The sequence below is a fragment of the Anabrus simplex genome, chromosome 2, assembly GCF_040414725.1.
Source record: "Anabrus simplex isolate iqAnaSimp1 chromosome 2, ASM4041472v1, whole genome shotgun sequence".
Classification (NCBI taxonomy): domain Eukaryota; kingdom Metazoa; phylum Arthropoda; class Insecta; order Orthoptera; family Tettigoniidae; genus Anabrus; species Anabrus simplex.
The window spans coordinates 547,834,988-547,858,409 of record NC_090266.1 but is presented as its reverse complement, the minus strand read 5'-3'; the positions used below and the strand labels follow the sequence as shown (position 1 = coordinate 547,858,409).

The 23,422-nt window shown below is 39.9% G+C and overlaps 1 protein-coding gene across 1 annotated transcript in view; it reads right to left on the bottom strand.

Moving 5' to 3' along the window:
- Nucleotides 1–2,631: 2,631 nt before the first annotated feature.
- LOC136863594 (dendritic arbor reduction protein 1-like) overlaps nt 2,632–23,422 on the bottom strand; it is a 144,310-nt gene continuing 123,519 nt past the window's right edge. The window contains exon 3 of the mRNA XM_068226008.1: nt 2,632–4,393. Coding sequence (XP_068082109.1) covers nt 3,227–4,393 — 1,167 coding nt within the window. The 3' untranslated portion in view covers nt 2,632–3,226. The remainder of the gene's footprint in view (nt 4,394–23,422) is intronic.

Sequence of the window (23,422 nt, the reverse complement as noted above, 5' to 3'; positions counted from 1 at the left end):
TTTACAACTGGACGCCCTTTATGCCGTCAACCTCGTCAGAGGAGTTGATGAGATGAAATGAATTAAGTGATATGTGATAGGAGGAAGGGAGAGGAAAAAACCCGGTGCCGGCACATGACTTACTCCTGCCAAATACCACAAAAGGGTCTCCTCTATGCTTAACGTCACCATTCGACGGAAGAATTACCATCAACAGCGTCATACGCCCTGACTCCATACGGATACTGTGGAGAGATTTGTAATCGAATCCAAGCTGCTTTTGACACGAAATCTAGTGATTAAAAATTTGATACCACAAAATCTCCTACCCTGCTGCCCAAGATCCTGATGGTGAAAAGGTTTTGCACTAACCGGACTCGAACGAGGCAACCACGCTGTCATGCGCTTGACGCCTGACCGATTATTTCCACCAGGCGGGCTCTTTATATTAAATATGTGATATTACATATCGTCTGTGAAGAAATCAGACTTCGTATGTCACAATGATATTACTGTATGTTCCATAAGATTGTTCACGCCTCCCAGCCACATATGGATATGCAATCCATCAGAACAATGTATTTTCCTATGCGGAAGTGTAAGGAAAATGAGCCTTAAATACAGTATACCGTAGGAGTGAGTAAATTAGTAGCGCAAACATACGTTCCTACGGTACGTAAGGTTCATTTTCCTTTACACGTCAGCATAGGAAAATGAATACAACGAAAATCGTTCTGATGGACTGCATGTCCATGTGTGACTGGCAAGCGTTACCAGTCTTAAGGAAACTGATGGATACGAAGAATTTTGTGACATACGAGGTTTTACCAATTCTACATATTTTTTTTACATAATTTGGTTATTTTTGTAACATTTTATGTAACTTACATATTTTGCCACTTGCTACTACATAAAAATCCCAGCTCTACGCATCAATTAACATCATTATCATTAACTATAAATATGAATTATATGTCTTGATATGTTCACCAATCACTACGAGTTATTCTTTGTGTTTACAATAGAAGTCAGTGAAGACAAATGTAGAATATTACAAAATGTCTTCATGAATATATTTTATTACTATTTACCAACTGCGCAAAATGAGATTTTGTACACATTTCACGTGCAACAACAGAATCTACAGTGCAGGGAGTGTCCGAGGACAAGTTCGGCTCGCCAGATGCTGGTCTTTCGAATTGATGCCCGTAGGTCACCTGCGCGTTGTGATGAGGATGAAATTATGATGAAGACGACACATACACCCAGCCCTCGTGCCAGCGAAATTAACCAATGATGGTTAAAATTCCTGACCCTGCCGGGTATCGAACCCGGACACCCTGTGACTTAAGGCCACCACGCTAACCATTTTAGCCGTGGAGCCGGACAGTGTTCTGATTACAGAAATTGAAGGACAGCTTATCGTTATTATTACATCCTACGAATTTCTCTTCATGTTTATTTTTTAAGTTATAAGAGGGATCTAATTAATAGTAGTAACCAAAAGTCCATTATCGATTTAGGTTGAAAATGAATTGTATTTTTCTATGTAATATTTACGCTCAATACTCTTGCATTGTCCAGTTTAATGTTATTGGTTTCATCTTCCAATGCCTAACTGTGGGTGTATTATTCGGTTTGATCCATAGCCTGTAAATGTTGGAAATACATAACGAAATGTTAGTGAGTTTCTTATGTTGGTGAGGTAAGAAAAGAAAGTCAATAATTGCACCCTCTTAGTATCGAGTTTAGCAAATTGTTTTCATTTCTAACTTCTAGTTTGATACACCGAATGGAAACAGAACATATCGTCCTTGCGGGGACAAAACCTCCCATGTGATAATATTTTTGGAGATATACTGACCCGCAGCACATACGTTATGAATAGCGAGAATGCCTTGACAATATTTACACAATATTGCACCTTAGATGACAGAACCCTACCGGCCAAAGTTCTAAGCTGAAATATTTCACATAGGAGGTTTTGTCCCGGCAGCGACGATATAAATTTTCGTCCCTAATTTTTACTAAGTGTCATGGATATCTTCTATTGGGAATAATGATACCGCTTCATTTCTTTGAGACTGAGCGAGTATTTCAATACAGGAACCATGGCTGCAATATATGCAAATGGATGAAAATAAAGCATACAACCTCAATTTATGCTTACATTCATATTTTGGAGACCTTACTTTATACGGACGTTCTGTCCAATTTAAGAAAAATGTACAATCGTTCACAGTATGGAAATTTAATGTGTTTTATATTCGACAAAATTAGAGTGCATAGTTTATTCGAGGATAGCACAGCAATGAACTCCACCCAATTATGAATTGCATACTGGAATGCTACAGGCATGAATCATAACATGTTTCACAATTAGCTGGCAGGCTGGGTTCAGATTTGAAATGACCCGTAAGATGCTTTGATATCTTTAAAAATTATTAAAGAACTAGCAGAGAGAATTTCATGGATACAAACTGTCTGACAAATCTAAAATGTAGTCGGTTCATAATCCGAATTACTTGTGTTAAAACTGTGTTTTATATATTAATTACACATGATTATGGATTACACATGATTATGAAAAAGATTTTAATTAAATGAGGAAGAGTGAATGAAATGAAGTAATACTATTAAGTTTCTTTGAGATGTAATATTTCATTGAAGCTTTAGAACACTTTCAATTCACAAAGGGTAGCATAATTCATCGAGCACTAATTGACATATCGCAAATAACGCACAACACACAGCAAAGGGCAGTTTCATTCGACGCACACACATTCGAATACTTCACTCGACCAAATGTTCCACAGACGAAACACGAAACATTTATTTGTATACATGATTAGAGTAATAGTCACTTGGGGGAGTTACTGTAATCTACATCAAAGGGGACTGAAGTAAGATAAAAGTTTACGGCACAAGAATGATGTGACAATATTGACATGAATTTGTGTACTTACTGAGTGCTATATGGTAACCTTAAGATATTTACATCTCATTAAAGTGAGTGAATAAGTCGTTAACAAGACTTGACTTGGAGGTTTAGAAAGTAGGTAACGCAGAACATTATGTCTTTCAGATTCACAACACGTTGTCCACTTGCTGGATAATCTCTTGGCACAACGATTAAGTCAACTGGGTACGAACTCGATTGGTATTTTATCCCTTGCTGGCTGCTAAACAGGCTGCAGGGAAGTAATGGTAACTCTAGTTTGGTATAACGAGATGAAAAGTAACACGCTCAGACGCTGACGTGCCGCTTCATGTGCAGGGAGAGATGGTCGGAACGTGAGAAAGCCCGCTCACAGAGGCGACATTGGAACGGTCGATCGCCTGTGTGTTTGCGGTAGTGACGAGTGAGCTCATCCGAGCGAGCGAATTTCCAGCCACATCCCTTCCAGCTGCATTGGTATGGTTTTTCGCCGGTGTGGGTCCTAAGGTGCGCCTTCAAGTGGGACGACTTGGTATATGTCTTTCCACAACCCGGATGAGAACAGGTATGTGTGGTCAGTTTCTTTCGGCCACAGCTTCGTCGACCTCGTTTGGGTTTTTGTTGAGATTCACTATTCTGCTGACTTGCATTGCCACCAAGAAACGCAGGATGCTGTTGCTGCTGCTGCTGCGGCTGAGAATGCTGTTGTTGCTGAGACTGTGGTTGTGCGGTCAAGAGGTCGGCTAAGTTAGGAGAGGATGGTGGGGTCATTATTTTTATTAATGATGTTGCTGGGGGAGGAATGAGGCCGTTTGTAACTACCCTTTGTTGAGGAGGTGATGGCTGTATGTTGTTTGGCACTGCGGATAGTACAGTTAACCCTCTCGGATCAAGTCCTTTTGGGAAATCCTGATTTTCTGGGCTTGCAGGAGGAGATATTTGGCCGTGGTTATAGGCAACATGATGATGAGCTGGAACGATAGTCATCAGACCATTATATGTAGGAGCTCCAGGTGGCTGTTGGTAACCCTGCGGAATTTCGCCTATCCTTACGACATCTTGGTGGTCCCGCAAACCACTGTTAAAACCGCCAGCACTATAGTCCATGGAATTACTATCACCTTGCCTAATCATAATATCTTTCACGTCGACCTGTTGTGGTTGCTGTGACTGAGATTGATGGAAAGCAGGATAAAAACTGTGTTGTTCAGCGGCATAGTTGATTAGCATGTCGAGATCAACAAATTCTTCTCCTTGGTATGCTAGCTGATCCTCTTCTTCCGGCTCCGCATAACCAGAAGTTATCATGTGATGGTGCTGTGGAGGAGTTGCGGCTGTCGTACTAACGGGAGCTGAGGGTGGTGTACTCTCTTCCGAAACCCCTCGCACTGGAGGCGAAGCGGGAGCCAGGCTTACTGGAGACGCCTGAGGAGGAGTTGGTTGGCCGAGTAAGATGCTTTCAATGTCTTGCCACATCTGAAAAGAAAGAGAAATAAATCTTACAACGAGATTCCACGTAGCATGCAACAAAATTCGTTGGCTCTGGACAGAACTTGGAGCAATTCTCCATAGGCAGTCTGTTACAAATTGCTTAGAATTCATTCAATAATATCTTAGGCGTCAGTTCCCTTTGAATAGATTGCATCTTATTTGACCTTAAAAATGTAAAAATACATGTTATTAGACATCAGGGACAGGCACGTAAAAATTTCTCAGGCTGGTAAGCGAAAGAGGCAATGAACAGAGACATGCTGATTGTCTACCTCGAGTAATAATTTTCACAGTCGTATTTTCGAGTGTCGGTTGTTCACAGATTATTGTTTCTTATACAAATTTTATATTCCAATGTAAGACAAATACTATTTACAGCAGTACAACAGACATCGTTATTCACTACCATAAGAATCTTTACTTACAAAGAACTAATATAAGGGAAAGGAGGGAAGGAAGAAAATACTGATTCTTAATTTTTTTTGAACATCATTGGCATTACCTTAGTGATCTGGAGTACAGAAATTAGAGAGTTTGTCCACTGTTGTATTGAAGGAGAAATATCAACAACTTTGTTCAGGAACTGGAAAAAATTCGAAGAAAAGCAGCTCGATTTGTTCTGGGCGATTTCCGACAAAAGAGTAGCGTTACAAAAATGTTCCAAAGTTTGGATTGGGAAGATCTGGGAGAAAGGAGACGAGCTGCTCGACTAAGTGGTATGTTCCGAGCTGTCATTGGAGAGATGGCGTGGGAGGACATCAGTAGACGAATGAGTTTGGATGGTGTCTTTTGAAAGTAGGAAAGATCACAATATGAAAATAAAGTTGGAATTCAAGAGGACAAATTGGGGCAAATATTCTTTTATAGGAAGGGGAGTTAGGGATTGGAATAACTTACCAAGGGAGATGTTCAATAAATTTCCAATTTCTTTGCAATCATTTAAGAAAAGGCTAGGGAGACAACAGATAGGGAATCTGCCACCTGGGCGTCTGCCCTAAATGCAGATCTGTAGTGATTGATTGATTGATTGATTGATTGATTGATTGATTGATTGATTGATTGATTGATTGATTGATTGATTGATTGAACGTAGCCTAATGTGTTCAGATTCCAATTGGTAGAAACCCAGAATTATTCAAATTTATGCAGTGTAGACTTTGGTATAAATTCTCCGTTCCATGAGCTCCACTCATCTGTATTGCAGTTGAAATGAAGACGCTTCGTTCCAGAACTACGTTACATTCTCACTCATATTCACCGCTTATTGAATATACCCACACAGTTATTTGACAGATAATTTTGTATCTCGGTAAGAAGCTCAAAGTTGCAAGAAAACTAAAAAAAATGTATTGTCTTTCAAATGCTACTATGCATGAATGGCAACGTAAATAATCGACGTTCGTATTAATTTATGAAAGGCAGACCACACTATTCGTAGGAACATGTGTATGACATAAAATCCGAAGTCGTGTACAGTGTTATCCAAGCTTTTGTATCTGAAGTGAGGAATGTACTGGCTTTCCGCTGTTAAGGAAGTTGAAAATATCTCAATCTAATGATAAGCGCTATCATGAAGCAAGAGTTGGTTACTACATGTAGTATCTAATTAGTTCTATAGTTTCATTATTTGGAAGAAAAACCACGCTAAAGCATGCGTGCGAACCTGAAGTGCCGAGTATTGATGGATGGTTGCAAACAGCTCTCTCCGCATTCAACTCTAACAAGCTGTCTAGTCTTCCCATCTCGATGAAAAGAGGAAACGCGTACCTGGCTAACTCGATGACTACAAATCCCCTCCATTACTACCAGAGTCGCTCAGTTGATTTATGTTTAGCCTAGCCAATTGTAATGTTTCTTATGTGTCGTTTCAAGCAATATACAAAAGCAATTATGTGATGTTTCATATGTGTTCATTACTTAGGCCTCGGCCACAGTGCAAGCGGCGAGCGGAGCGTTGCGTTGTATGGCGACATAGATGAAACTCAAACATGCGTTAGCAAATGCATGTGGCCATAGTGCCAGCGGCGCGTCATTTTGGAGGGGAAGTTGGTTCTAGGACAACGCTACCCGTCTCTAGCCGCTCACTCCTGTTTGAGATTTCAGCTGCACCGATGACTGTTAGTGAATTAAGAGGGGAAGAGATGAAAGTGCTAATTTCTGAAGTTCAAACACGAACTTTCCTTTGGAACGACAGAAAGAAATTCGAAAACCTAATAGTGACAAGGGAATCCTGGAAAGAGATTGGAACAATTTTAAATATACCGGGTAATTCAGTTTAAAATCAAACACGGTTATGGACATGAACAATACTGTCTAATGCATATTATTATTATTATTATTATTATTATTATTATTATTATTATTATTATTATTATTATTGTTGTTGTTGTCCGACTCGTTGGCTGAACGGTTAGCGTACTGCCCTTCGGATCAGAGGGTCCCGGGTTCGATTTCCCGGCCGGGTCGGGGATTTTAATCGCTTATGATTAATCCTTCAGGCTCGGGGACTGGGTATTTGTATCCATCCCAACACTCTCCTCTTCATATTCGGACAACATACCACACTACCAACCACCACAGAAATACGCAATAGTGATTACATCCCTCCATATAGGTTTGGCGTCAGGAAGGGCAACCGGCCGTATAAAATGGCCAAATACACATGTGCGACGCAGTTCACACACGCGACCCCACGGGTGTGGTAAAAGCGGTAGGGAAAGATGGAGATTATTATTATTATTTTTATTATTATTATTATTATTATTACTATCCTTTGTAATGAAACGGCGTATAGCTTTTAGTAACGGGAGTGTCCGAGGACATGTTTGGCTCGCCTGGTGCAGATCTTTTGAATTGACATCCGTAGGTGACATGCGCATCATGATGAGGATGAAATGATGATGATGACACATACACCCAGCCTCCGTGACTGCGGAATTAACCAATGATGGTTAAAATTCCCGACCCTACCTGGAATCGAACCCGGTACCCCTGTGACCAAAGGCCAGCACGCTAACCATTTAGCCATGGAGCCGGACATTCTTTGTAATATATTGCAGAGATGAAAACTTGTGTTCGGCATTTCATCCGACTTTTATGTGTCTCTGAAAGTCGGTGACTTGTTTCTGTAGTCGCGCCTAAGTATTAGTAAGGAGTCAAAAGTTTGAATGTATATACAAGTATATTTGAAAACTCTTATCAGGAAATCAATTCATTTCTCCATATAAATGATGAAAATCCCCATGCACTTCACGTTATTTATTTATCTAGTGGATGATCACGAAATTCATTCCTAGTCTTTCGCCGAATTCTTCAGTTTAGATAACAAATTTCTAAAAGCAGAGACATACGAGAGGACTTTGAAAATGCCATTATCTAATCACTTCGTGCAGGGGAGACGCCGCGCCGCTTACTGACTCTCGCTAGATGTCCACACAGACGCTCTTTCCTCCCACTCTTCAATTTTGCGGTAGCGGCAACGCTCCGCTCGCCGCCCGCACTATGGCCGAAGCCTTACGGCAGGGCCTCTCAGGGTGCATGCGCTCGGTGCATGCACTGTGCACGATGAAAAAGATGACTTCGCTTGCTTTAACAGAGTGCAGACCCCCACTCCTCGATATGGAGCAATAGCGCTGTCTCTTTCTTTCCCCCACGCCTGTCCCGCTCGCTCTCCCTGTCTCCCTCTTCCTCACTTGCCCCGTAGCGCTCCAAATCCGTACCAAGTTGAGCTGATTTGAGCCGATCTTAGCCGAGTAGCCCAGAGACGAAGCGTTGGTCCGAGCCGAGCCGAGCGGGACCGATGCACTGTGCACAGGATCTGCGCTGCTGCCTGCACACGTGAGATTTTTGGCGTTTGAGATGCCCTGCCTTACGGTATGGGTGGGCATGAATTTTGTACGCGTGCAGATCGGCTGTTATTGCTTTGCGTCACTATGCAAGAAAGTAGCCGTGGCCCTAGTAAAGGTACAACCCCAGCATTTGTCTGGTATGAAAACGGGAAACCATGGAAAAAGTCTTCAGGGCTATCTATGGTGGGTTTCTAATCTACTATCTCCTGAATGCATGTTTAAAGCTATGCGGCCCATCGCACGCAGCCAATACGCTCGGCGTGTATTAGTGCGTTGTGGCATGCGTGTCGGCTTTGTTGTATTAAAAGCTTTATCAGTGAGTCAATACACAGCTCCATCGAGCTGCCAAGATGTGGCCATGTTTTCTAAAAGATACATACAAACCTCAAAGTCTCAGGTGTAAGATAAAGATAATGGCATTAGTTTTAAATTCTATTGATTACTCTCACGGATATCAGAGACGCCAAAGTGCCGTAATTCTTACCCGCAGATTTTCTTCTACGTACTGGTAAAGCGATGCGAGGCTGAGGTGTTCAAACACTACATGACTAAGCTGGACTCAGCTCGGCAGTCTCGGTTGTTGTCATCTTTGTTGCTCTGTAAAAACTACACTGATGTCGGCACGCCACTTGGTAAGGAATAGGCTAACCTGTTGCAGTGCGTAGCTCGAAGCTAACACACGAGGGTTTGCGTGGAGAATGCCTCCGGGGAACCGCTATGAAGCCACAAGAGGACTGTGCTACGTTGTTAACACGCACTTAGATGGAGCCGAGCGATTACATCTTGCACGTGTGAGGTAACTAGTCCCCCACATGAACAGGATGCACGACTACACCTTTTACTAAATGAATGATATTTTTCTTTTATTATGTAACCGCTTATACTCCTGCCCAGCTCGCTTTTGACAAGCACCATCATTTCCGCAACGAACCTACAGCAGGTAGGCAGACCACTGCTCTATTAAATTGGGGCATGATATCACAATATCACTAGTTTAACGCTTACTCCCGGTGTTGTTTAGCCGCTACAGTATGCCCTAGATTGGAATTAGAGGTACAGGGAGCCCGAGGTTCCATTCGTGACCTTGCCAATTGACAGTGTGAGAGTTGGCCTCGGGATGTTTTGCTGTTCACCCTGGGAAAATGCGAGGAGTGTGCCCTTTCAAAGTCCATACATATGTATCTAGTAATAGAGTAAAGGAAAGTAATGGCCTATCCATTCAAGTTACGAAGGCCCTTGGAAGAGTGGAAAACAACTGCTACTATTTTGAACCTCAACACTAACTCGCCAACTCTCTGATAAAGTTTACTTAACATATCGTCGTTGCCGGGACAAAACCTCCTATGTGATAATATTTTTGGAGATATACTGACCCGCAGCACATACATTATGAAAAGCGAGAATGCCTTGATAATATTCACACAATATTGCACCTTAGATGACAGAACATTACCGGCCAAAGTTATAAGCTAAAATATTTCACGTAGGAGGTTTTGTCCCGGCAGCGACGATATTCTTATATGAGGGCAATCTAAAGCTCCTACAACACCGGAAAAATACGATAATTCATAACAGTCTTCAATATTTTCGGACATTCTTTTACTGCGGGGAAAATAATGTAATGCGTTGCCAATGCCGCAAAGGCAGCAGAAACTCTCTGCAAAATTCTACACACTCTTGTCTTGCACTCATGAACATAGTCTCCTACAATTACATGAAAAGTGTCTGAAGCATAATATCGAAGAATTGCTACTATGGAGACACTGATAAGTTTCAATCTGTGGGAAACTATAAGCTATATTCATTTTCTTCTTGTACGTTGTTCATTATGACTTTGGTCCCTAATTAGGCATTTTTGTAAAGAACTTTCTTCTGGAAAATGTAAAAACAGCGTTTTCTTAGTATGGGTCACTTTATAGATAGTCTCCATACAGCAATACAGCTTCAAACTTACGACTTCTAGATGCTACAATATTGACATTTTAGCAGCTTTTAAAAGGTTTAACACAGAGGTTGTGTCATGTTAATTAAACACAAGTATTAACAGTTTGTTAGAGTTAATGATTCTTGACGAGACGACCATTTTGTTAAACTGTGTCTATTTACATTCCTTGAAAAACTGGGCCTGAGCGTAATGCAGTTGTGCAGCCCTATGTCCAGTCACCTTTCCCCCAGGAATTAACCTGGTACTCGTTTTCAGTGCAGGCTTATGTGCCTCTCCGGAAGTGGAAGTGTTCTTTTTCCAGTGTTCGAATTCCTGACCGGGAATCATCCAAACCATCCACGTCTTTCTGCGCGAACGGAGCAGGCCTTTGTCGACTCAGTTAGACAGCCGGTTCTGTAGTACAGGGTTGTGCATAACAAGCATGGGGCATGCCATTCACCCTTTATCGAGAACTCAGGACATAATATTATACATTCGGACGTAAGGAAATTTATTAAATGCATGCATGCGAACAATCACCGCATTAATACAGTTCTCCGGCTCTTAAAAATTACACATAATGTGTTCATTGCTGAATTTTCTTTCCGATTTAACAAGTATCTACTAGAAAAGAAAAGAGAAATGATAATAATAATAATAATAATAATAATAATAATAATAATAATAATAATAGTAATAATAATAATAATAGGTTGGAAAGCATTCGTAATAGCTTTACATTTGTCACAGATAATAGCAATTGCAGGAGTATAATCAAGTGGACTGAAGTAACTAATTTAAAACAAATCGACATTTATGAGGACTTTATTCACTTTCTCATCAGTAAGTGTTTCCTTACTCAATTATTATTATATTGAAGTATAAACTAAATTTGGAATGCTCGTACGGAAAGTCCGCGATTTTATCACAGAATAATAGTAATTAAATAATAATAATAATAATAATAATAATAATAATAATAATAATAATAATAATAATAATAATAATAATAATAATAATAATAATAACAATAATAATAATAATAGGTGGTTAGTGGTTCACCGAGATGCCGGAAAAGCTCCTACTACGCGGTACTAAATGTACTAACACCGGCCTTCCGTATTTGACATTCTAAACGCCGGCTGACTGCGTCGAGATTCACTGTCATAATCTTGGACACAGAAGACGAGCTATGCCACATACCTGGCAATTAATACTCTACAATAAGTGGAAGTACTCATGGATATGCTTGGAAACAGTAAGCTTTTATATTCTTGGGTGTTATGGAGGACAGAACTCGACTCAATATTTCAGGTACATAAATTTTCAGATGTCCTCACCAAGAATGAAACACATGTCTGAAATAATTTTTCAGAGCATTAGGTTATTCATTTCTCTCTTCTTCTTTTCTTGTTCCTATTAAGCTAAATTGTATGACGCGCTTAGTGAAGCATGCAGCCCTGCAGATGTCCCTAAATCACGCATAATCACTGAACCTTACCAAGTGCACGATTTCTTCGATACAAGTACCATGATTTCGTTCCTTTTATCGTCTTAGTCTAGCTTTCTACTGGACGCGCTCCCCAACTCCTTTTCAGAACCAAAGCCCCACTCCTGGCGCAAATTTTAAACCAGTGGTGAATTAATTACATTAATTAACAATTAACAATTAATAATTAACAATTACAGGTCTCATTTGCGCAATTCGTGTGCGAAATTCTTCTGTCCTAATCATTATCCACGGGATCGGAGAGGTTAAGTCTCGCTGCTTGGCTATCAGACATAACACTTCTAAGTGACCGTCCTGGTAGGCCAGAGCCTTCGTGTCGATGATTTGTCGGTATCAAGATTTTTATGTTTGAAGTTTATTTAATTGTTTTAATTTGGATTAGGCTGGGAATGTACTTCAACTCGGCTACCTGCCCCAGTGAACTTTTCATTTGTTTCATGACCACATTGATGGTACTTCCTACATTGGCATAAGTCAATACGGAATCATCTATCAGTGGATCTACAGGCAGACCTTTATGACTGAATTAACGGTAACAATTACCTTCTACGATATAGCGGGGCAGTGTATTATGGCAGAACAGTTATCAGAACAATTACCCGGGAGGAAGAGCTCCCTGGTTCAATTCCGGTCACGCCGTAAATTTACGCTCTTTAGTGAACATAAAGTGTGTCATTTATTCTAACTCTACATTGTAAATAACAGGTGAAAGCTCTTAATATTTGCTTGCTTACTTCTTCATTTCTTAGAACATATTGCCTGTTAGTAAGCGTAGACACTTATTATCTAAAGGGTGAAGAAAGAGTACTGAAATAATACTGTTTACAAAAACAGTGAGCCTCCGTGGCTCAGACGGCAGCGCGTCGGCCTCTCATCGCTGGATACCGTGGTTCAAATCCCGGTCACTCCATGTGAGATTTGTGCTGGATAAAGCGGAGGCGGGACAGGTTTTCTCCGGGTACTCCGGTTTTCCCTGACATCTTTCATTCCAGCAACACTCTCCATTCTCAATTCATAGCATCTATCACTCATTAATGCAAATCACTTTGGGAGTGGCGACCCCATCGTAATAACAGCCTATATCTGATTCATTCATTACATCCCTGACCCGGTCAAAGACTGGAAAGCAGGTTGTAGGTTTTCATTTCACAAAAATAGTAAGTTTCGACTGCACACAGCTGCAACCCCCACGCGTTTAGTAAGGTCACATCGTACCTGTTACTTTCACATCGCTGAGAGTACCCTATTTTAACAGTGATTACAATCCTCCATGGTATAGCTGGGAATTGAGCCAACCGAATGGGGGACTGTCACGTTAACCTCTAGAAGAAGGATGAACCTCCAGAGCAGTTAACAGAATGTCGGTTACGAAATTCCTATGGTCAATCAATTTCCATATTCCCATTTCGAGCCAAGACAATAGATTGCAGTGATCAGAAGTAACAAGCGAACGTTATAGTTTCAATTCTAGTTCGTCTCCTTAACCCCGTGAATCACATTCTAGTTAACCAGGCTTTGAGGTGTCCAACGTGGGTGGCACTCCATTTCCTCCAGCGGACAACTTTCAATCCCGTTTCCCCCTAGAATAAAAATTGCAAATATCGCAATTTCCCCTGCACCAGAAATGAGTGGCCTCGATACAAAGTGTGACAGAGTGTCTAGCTCTATGCCCAGGCGCCTCTTCGCCAGGAAATATGTTAGAGAAGAATGATTAATACCTCAAATGATCAAATGGCACAAATTAAGGCAGTTTTAATGAAAATGCTGTATCTTTTACGCGCGTAAGTAAACGGAAACTACGGCCACTATTATAGCAAGCTTAAAATAATAATAATAATAATAATAATAATAATAATAATAATAATAATAATAATAATAATAATAATAATAATAATAATAATAATAATAATAAACTACAACACGACAGACATCTACAAGATGTTCATAAACAGAACCACACGGTGCCTACCAAAGAATCTGTGCTTCAGAAAAAATAACGGAGACTTGGCACAGAATAACAAAGAGAACTGCGAGACACTGGCGAAGTATCTCGAAGAACTCTTGAATTGTATTGAAGCCACGGAGAGATTCCAAGTATCCTAAGGATCGAAATGATCTATAACTCAGAAGTGACAGACGAATCAGTGATCAAGAGACATATCATGAGATTGGAAAAGCGGTAGATGAGCAGGAGAAGATGGTGTCTTAGCCGAGCTGGATCGAAATGGATAAGTGAAATAACGGAGATCATACAAGACATGTAAGAAACCGAACATCTATCGGAAGACTGGAAGTACGCGGTTATACACGATACACCGAGTGGTATAGTTGCCCCTATTCACTCGGTTTTATGCAACGTGCAGATTATAGCCTAACCCTAATAACATTGACCTTGGCTACTCACAGCGATGTCTTTTTTGCTTTCTATAATTCGTTTATTCGGTTTATTCGTGTCAACGAAATCATCATTAACAATAGAACACCGAATGACTGTAATGAATCGTGAAAATTCTGCATTACAGAAACTTTATGTACATATAATATGATGGATGTATGACTAAAAGTAGTGTTGATATAACACTGCCAAATGACAGGTCGTGATAACCGAGCGTGCTTCAGGTAAGAGGAGGAAATCGGTGCTCGTTTGTCGGAGGTTCGATTCCGATATAGGACGTTTTATTTTACTTCGTTGTTAAATGCTCATGTGAGTCGCGTTGTTGAAGTCAAATCTAAATGATTAGTTCTCGTGTTGCAGGTACTCTGTTACGTTCATTTATAAGTAACTTTTAAAAGAGCTATTTGCAGTAAAATAAGCTATCATCGACAGATGGGCAATGGGCTTGTGCATGGCCATTCAATTAAGGAAGGAAATTTTCAAAATTACCACCTCATTCGTTAATGCATATCTGAGTACGGTAGAGGCGAGTCATTCTTGTTTGCTGCAGCGTATGTGGTGGAAAGTGCCTACATTTTGCGTAAAGGATACTATGTGCTGTTTCATGTGCCGTACGTATGAAGTCCGGTCGTTTTTCGAGTCGAACGTGCGCAGTTGTTTGGTTGAATGGGTGTGTCATAATGCTGAAAATAAATGCAGTACGCTTCATTCGTTTTAGCCGTTTGCCATATAAAAGTCGCATGTATTTATTCTTTTCTGATCTATGCTTTCTTTCAAAAAGTTAAACGTGACTTTTGAGACTTAAGGAAGTTAAACCTTAAAAATTTAAACCTTAACCACGAATGTCTTAGGAGTATAAAAATACAAAGCTCACAGCTGGATTTGAACTGTGAATCCGTCAGAAAAATCGCTTGCTGGCTGCGATTAATAGGCCTACCATATAGCCGATCCAGGAAACGAAGAATATGTCTCGTATCTGTGTACTAAAGGAATAATGTACGCCATCGTTTCGAAAACCCATTTACAAGTTCTGAACTCGAATGTGCAGGCAGGTTTACCTTGCTGCAAACACCACAGCGTGAAAAACGCGTTTCTATCAATTTCGATGTGATGAGACTGTACAAAATGGCAGTTAATCAACATGTCTGTAATTGGTCCTAACCTACCACGTTTTCTATGATACTGTGACGATGCGTTTCTGTCAAAAGAAAATGGCTTCTTGAACCAATCAGGCGCGTAATTTTCTACCGACAGCTGAAGGAGTGGCTGTGGTTTTTACAGAACAGTAATATTTCGTAAAAATTACTGGAGTACTAGACTCCGCTCTACATAAAATGGTAGTGTTTTAGAGACGGGCCTCACTTACTGCCTCTTGTACCGTTTTTACATTGTGCTGGGAAGTCTACATCGGACTAACTGCACATAAAATTGCTGTGAGATTTTGCGCAAGATAGGCTAAGACTTATTTTTTTTGCAATTTTCTGAACGTCGCACCGACACAGAACGGTCTTGTGGCGACGATGGGAGAGGGAAAACCTAGGAGTGGGAAGGAAGCGGCCGTGGGCTTAATTAAGGAACAGCCCCGGCATTTACCTGGTGTGGAAATGGTAAACCACGGAAAACCATCTTCAGAGCTGCCGACAGTGAGATTCGAACCCACTATTCCCGGATGCAAACTCACAGCTGCGCGACTCTAACCGCACGGCCAACTCGCCCGGTCTAAGGCACATTTAATTCCTGGCTGGTTGCATATGTTTGGGAAAAAATAGGGGCAGCTGTACCATCCGGTATATAAAAAAGGAGACAGAACTCATATAAAGAGAACTACAGAGGGATATCTTCACTACCAGTCGCATAGGAGGCCATATTACAGTGTAAGCTTAGTAGGAAAGAGTCTCGACTAGAAAATAAAACAGAAAAATATCAAGCAGGCTGCATAGCGGGAAGATCCTGTGATGAATCGATACTAAACATGAAGAGAGACCTAAGATACCAAGCAGTGAGTAGCATAGAGATCATATGTACCTTCACGGACTTCAGGAAAGCATACGACTCTACAGTCAGACGATGACTGATGCAGGAACTGGACAAGAATACGACAAAGATTTTTAAAGGGACGCTAACAGACACGAAATTAAATATCAAAGTCAGGAGAGAATTATCACAACCCTTCGAAATTAAAGCGTTATTGAGTGAGGGCGATCGTCTATCGCCACTACTTGTCAATGTAATATTATACAAAGTAATCAGAAATTGGGGAAAAGAACTGAGTACACAGCGACTGCACAAAGCAGTCAGGTTAGAAAAGAAGACGGGAGTCGTTCTCCGGTGATCTACGTAGCAATACTCCCAGCAACACAGGAACTGCAGTGAAAAAGATCGAGATCTTGAAAAAGAAGACAGAATAGGTCGGACTACAGATCTCCTTCAAGAGACCAGAATATACGTCAAATTGTACCGACGCACAAAGAAATTAAAAAAATTATTCGATATCAAGAGAGTACTAAAGTTCACGGAGAGGTGATACAGGCCAATGGAATGGAAAAAGAAGCTCACGAACAGAGAAATAAAAATGTGATCATAGTATTCTGGGAGAATGGGAACATCTGCATAAAGGCATGCTTATCACATAACGCCAAAGGAGATATCGTCGCTCCTGTACCAAAACGTCGAATGTGCCAGTGCTCTTCCTATCCATTGTTTCCCTTAAGACAGGTCACGCCTCCCAGTCACATATGGATATATATAGTCCATCAGAACAAATGCCGTTGAGTTCATTTTCCTATGCTGGTTTGTAATGGAAAATCAACCTCACTGTACCGTACTGCAGGAAAGTATATTTGCATGACATATTTACCCAGTCCTAGAGTATGATGTATTTGAGGTTCATTTTCCTTTAGACGCGCGCTTAGGAAAATGAACTCGACAACGAAAATTGGTGTCTGATGGATTCTATATCGATATGTGACTGGGAGGCATGAACAGTCTTGAGGGAAATAATGGGTTGGAACGGCATTGTCACATTCGTGGAGCGACGGTATTACAACACGGTCATCAGACCAGAAACTCTGTACGCATCAAAATCATTGGCATTTAATCGAAAATGTGAACTAGTAGAGATGAAGACACTAGAGAGAAGAATCACCAGAAGAGTTCTAGGACCCGTTAAGACAGACGAAGGATACAGGCTGCGGAGTAGACGAGAGAGCGAACAGATACAGAAGATAATACACGAAATGATGTAACTGAACATCCACCGAAATTCTACGAGCATATCTAGGGAACGTCGGACACTCGACTGCCTAGACAGATCTTGGAGTACACAAACAGTACCAAGAACATCAAATGGATCGTCAAAGTCAGAGAAGACTTGGGATTTGACCTACCAATCTTCTGGATACAAGCTTACTGCTACACAGCCGGTAACATTATCCATCACGGGCGGTGTGATTTTACCTGATATTAGTTTATCCATGGTTTATATCACACAAGTCAATGTTCTAATGACCTGCGGATACAGGCTATTTCGTATACTGTTATGGGTTTATAATAACGTCTTCATTTTTTATTCAAATAATAATATTATTTGTTTTATATCCTGAAACTATTTTTTAGCCTTATACTCAAGAGGGAAGCCACGTGGTACCATTTGTAGAATGCCTGACGATGGATTTCAAAACCTATTTTCCTTCTCAGGAGATGTATCGAGGCTAAGGGCATCCACGTCAAACCTTCACACTGGGACTGGAATCCTTGATGACAGAGTGAGAAATCGAACCAAGAAAACTGAGATGAAGTTGCTGTGCTAAGCCATTGATTAGGGTGGCAATACAAAATCACTCGTTGTTGATTAGATAGAGATTTTAAATAGATTTATTTTCTGTGTAATCTGAGAGGGGCGACGTGAGAACTAGGCAATAATTTTATTTACGATTTATGCCCCTCCTATAGGTTAACTTTGTAGATGTATGTGGGTATTTCTCCCAACCACGAGTTCTCAGTGAATGTCCACGGTGACATGATTAAATAATATTTGATCGAATTCTTATTCCGGAAAAAAAATTATTAGCCTATCACCGCGGTCATTTTGACGAGCATAGAGCTCGTTAACCAAATTAAACTCCCACACAGATTACCTCCAAACCAGATCACACTTCTGAAGATCAATAAATCATCTAGCTTTCACAAAGTCTTCTTATTCTTGCCCAAGATATCCCTGTTCGTGTGCCCGCCATTCTCCCTGCTTGACTGCTTCTATGTAAGTTCGTTTCCCTGATCTCGCAGTTTCGTGCAGAATAACTCGTCGGAAAAGTTGTTTCATTCGTTACTGCCTGGAGCCATTCTTATCATTACCTGTTTTCAGAATAACACCTTCTAGAAATCATCTCTAACTCTCTCCTTTCCATCTGGTTGAAATTAATAGGTATCGCAACTATTATCGAGTCCTAATCAAGAAGGTATATCCTCACCAAACAAGAATCTCACTTCCATACAAAAGGAAGGTTGGCAAAAAAAAAAAAAAAAAACTAGGCGTGCTGAACTCGATAATGCGTTGATTGTATCTTCGTTCCCATCACATTAGAGAGCACATCGTTTGCCGCTACTCTGGCTTGAAGTGACCAGTCTTAATACATTATAGTTTGATATTTAAGGAATTGAAAATGCAAACCTATCTCTATACATACAACGAAGGCCCTTAGGGATGAGTGGAAAGTAAATAACATGAAACAATATAGGTCTAAAATACCCCCTTATTTCTCAAAGATCGGCATTACAGGGACTGAAAATTATAAACATTTTTACGTCGATGAGTATTTATATCGAGAATGATGGACGTAATTTTGAACAACTGCTTTGGTGAAAGGTAAAACCAACATATCTATGGTTTACTTCTAAAACCTCGTATCTCCCAATGCACTTCCTATCCATTTTCTTCCTTAAGACTGGTCACGCCTCCCAGCTACATATGGATGTACAGTCCATCAGAACAATCTTAGTTGTGCTCATTTTCCTATGGTGGCGTGTAAAGAAGAATGAATCTTACATACATTAAACTGTAGGAATGCTTAAATTCGCCATGAAAACAACATCCCTACTATACGGTACGGTAAGGTCCGTTTTCCTTTACAGTGCTCCACAGGAAAATAAGTACTACGAAAAAGGTTCTGATGGATTGCATATAAATATGTGGCTGGGAGGCGTGTCCAATTTTAAGGAACATAATGGGTAGGAAGAACATTGTAACATGCGAGGTTTTAGAAGTAATCCGACGATATCTGCACTGCACCGGCAAAACCGCGTATCCCACCATACCCTTCCTATCTATTATTCTCCTTAAAACTGGTCGCGCCTCCCAGACACATGTGGAAATGCAGTCGATCAGAACAATTTTCGTGTGTTCATTTTTATATGCGACAGTGTAATGGAAATTGTAGTTCACTGCACCGCGCTGTAGGAATGTATATTTGAATGACGTATTTACGCAGCCCTACAGTATAATGCATTTAAGGTTCATTTTCGTTTACCCCTAAGCATAGGAATACCACCACAATGAAAATTGTTCTGACGGACTGCATATCCACATGTGGCTGGGAGGCGTGACTCATCTTAAGGAGAATAATGGATAGGAAGAACATTATAGGATACGAGGTTCTGCTGGTGCAGCGACGAATTTTTTTTCAGTTTCATTCGTTATTAACTCTTACTAACTCATTATTAACTATTTAGGAACATCGTTTTGAATGTGAACGCCCGCCCATTGTGTTACAGCTTACCGGTGGATCCAGCAATATATTGCGCGCAATTGGTTCCATTGACGTCCCTCGTGTAGTGCCGTAACGTTTCGCTGCATCTCCCTGAATGTTAAAATCTAGGGTGAGTGCCATCTCCTGTGCAGTTCAATGCAGGCATTCATATTCGTATCCTTACGAGAAGACACTCAGGCTTTTAAAAACGTAGAAGTAGTTTCTATAATATCGTCGTTGCCAGGACAAAACCTCCTATGTGAAATGTTTTATCTTAGAACTTTGGCCGGTAAGGTTCTGTCATCTAAGATGCAATATTGTGTGAATATTGTCAAGGCATTCTCGCTCTTCTTAATGTATGTCCTGCGGGTTAGTACATACATACATACATACATACATACATACATACATACATTATCATTATAGACTGTTATGCCTTTCAGCGTTCAGTCTGCAAGCCTCTGAGAATTTACTAAACGTCGCCACAATCCTCGATTTGCAACTAGCGTTGTGGCCTCATTTAGTTATATACCTCTTATCTTTAAATCGTTAGAAACCGAGTCTAACCTTCGTCGTCTTGGTCTCCCTCTACTTCTCTTACCCTCCATAACAGAGTCCATTATTCTCCTAGGTAACCTATCCTCCTCCATTCGCCTCAATTCTCCCAAAATATTATCACATAGGAGGTTTTGTCCCGGCAACGACGATGTACTTTTCAATAATATTATCACACTGTCTAACGAAACATGTTAAATATTGTTTGTAATAAATTACTTTGTCGTAGGAGTTTCAGGTAACATTGGGTACTGTAAATACACTTTATGGTCAGGGATTATTCCTATTTTATTTCGCGGTTCATAATGATTAAATTTTAAAGAAGTTATTCACTGGGATAATCACTATACTAAAATAAGTTCAAAAATAATCCAGAAATAAAACAAATTTTCAGATAGGTTAAACATGTAAAACTTCGGATGTTGTAGGCTAATACAACATGATAATACTGTATGTCTACCCTTAAGTCCTGTTTCCAGATACGGGGTCCGGGATGAGGTGAAATGAAATTGAAGTATCGTAGAATAAAATCACTTGAACACGTGCATTAAATAAGAATCGAAATCATTATAGTCACTCCAAAAATTAATTATATATTAATACTAATAATAAATGTATAAATCCACAAACAACCCAATTACAGCATAGAAAATATGTTGCGGTCTGCCCTTTTTTAAAGGCCGTTTGAAGTTTTATATTCGAACAGTGCGACTGGACATATCATTTTCACTCGACTCTCATCTCCAGAGAACGTGCGGTTAATTTCACATTAAGCTCCTGGTAGAGAATAAACAATGCATGTGAAAAGTTACCGAAATATAGTTGTCGCTCATTGTTTCCACTTTGGCTTGTTATACTGTATCGTCATTCCTGTGCCAAAACTGCGAATGTGACAATTATTTTCCAGTCCATGATTTCCCTTAACACTGGTCACGCATCCCAGCCACATATTGATATACAATCCATCAGAACAATATTTGTTGAGTTAATTTTCCAATGCGCATGTCTAAACAAAAATGAACCTTAAATACATCATACTCTAGGAGTGGGTAAAGATGTCATGCAAACATACATTCCTACAGTACGGTACACTTAGTGTCATTTTAATTTACACATCAGCATAGTAAAATGAACTCAACGAATTTTTTTTCTGATGGACTACATATCAATACGTGGCTGGGAGGCGCGACCAGTCTTACGGGAAATAACGGATAGGAACAGCATTGTCACATTCGTGATTTTGGCATGGGAGCGACGATATTATATTATATTATATTATATTATATTATATTATATTATATTATATTATATTATATTATATTATATTATATCCCGGCTCAAGTAGCTCCGCTATCTTGAGCAAGTCCTAGAAATCCAAAATATGGAAGCGAATAGGTAGAATTACAAGGTCTTAAACAAACTTCTTCGAATTCAAAACATATTTTAATGATTACGGAATCATAACACACGCCTCAGAATTATTTCTGAACCTTGTTCACCTACACACATCAAGAACAGGAACTGTATAGAAAATAAATCTACGGAAATCATCCACACTGCAATTTTCTAACATTTCTGTACACACCATTCTATCCGCAATAGATTTTAGTAACGGTTACACCCTGAATTTTTATCACCGCTTAGTAATTATTAAGACGGTTCAAACATATTTAAAAGTACAGCCCACACACCTACAGGAAACCAAACATTGCAACTCAAGGTTGTACATGATAGACGGATCTTGGAGTAGCAAGTTTGATGACAGCCAAGGTTGTGTGATACATACATTTACCTTACGTTTAAAGGAGATAAACCATGTTAATGGTATGCGTGACAGCCAATGCCATTTTTTATACAAGTTGACTCTAATCTTCATAGCTGTGTGTTTTATATCATGCACATAAATGGGATTCAAATAATAAAGTTGAAAGGTGACTTTCAGCTTCTAACCAAGGTGCTAAAATCGTACCAAAATTTCTATTTCTTTGTTTTAAAATGTTCCACACGGAAGTTATTAATATCTACAAGATTTCCTCGGTCCATTATGAAGTTCGCTTTTGCTGCGCCTTCCTCTATCTGAGCATCAGATGGGCATCGGTACAAGTCATCGTTTTTATAAATTTCAAGATTGAAAGGAATCAGGTATTTCTACACACTTAAGCCATTATACTGAAGTCTACCCCCTTAGAAGTAATCTTTCATGGCTCAAGATGTCTGTCTTAACTAAGCTCTAATTAATTCCAAAGAGTAACTCACTAAATGCAATCGCAATTTTTTAAACGTAGGGAAGATAATTTTATTTTCCACCAAGGAAAATTCTCAAAGATTCCCAGAAATCCAATAAGAACACTCTAACCCCATCCAGAATTCTCAAAGCATACCCACAATTCTCCTTCCTCGGAGCCTAAGCAATGTCATCTCTTTAATATTATTGCAACAAAATTGGAAATTTTGCTATTCCTGACAGTGAGAGGCTATTTTGTATCGCATCTGCTACATCATCCATAGTCCACCTCCGTAACTTAACAGTCAGCGCTATTAGCTGTCTTTCTCGAATGCTTGGGTTATATTCCTGGTACTGATAGAAATTTGGGGTTGTCATGAGTGCAGATATGTGGTAAATAGGTACATACAAATTAATTCCATCGGGCTTGTACCTGATAAGACTTGCATCCCTCGGGATGAAAGCACGAATTTATATTATTACATTTGATCCATTACAGTTTAAAACTAAAGTTTATCTGGCAGTGTTGTATCATGTTATTCAGATGTTTCAATCAGAAGAGTAATCCTTTTGCTATGGTATAATAACGATGGGATGTCATTCGTTGTTTGTCTTGGTGATATACCGTACATAGCGGTAATCATTCGCGGAACACTTCTTTCGGATAATCAAGCCAATGGTAGTATATTTTGCACACACATTCCAGAGAAACATCTATATCGCTGCTTTTAAACGAATGAGAAGTTAAAACGTAAAGATATTCCGCTATAACAGACAGGACTAATTAATGGAAATCTTCGGATAGGTCTACGTA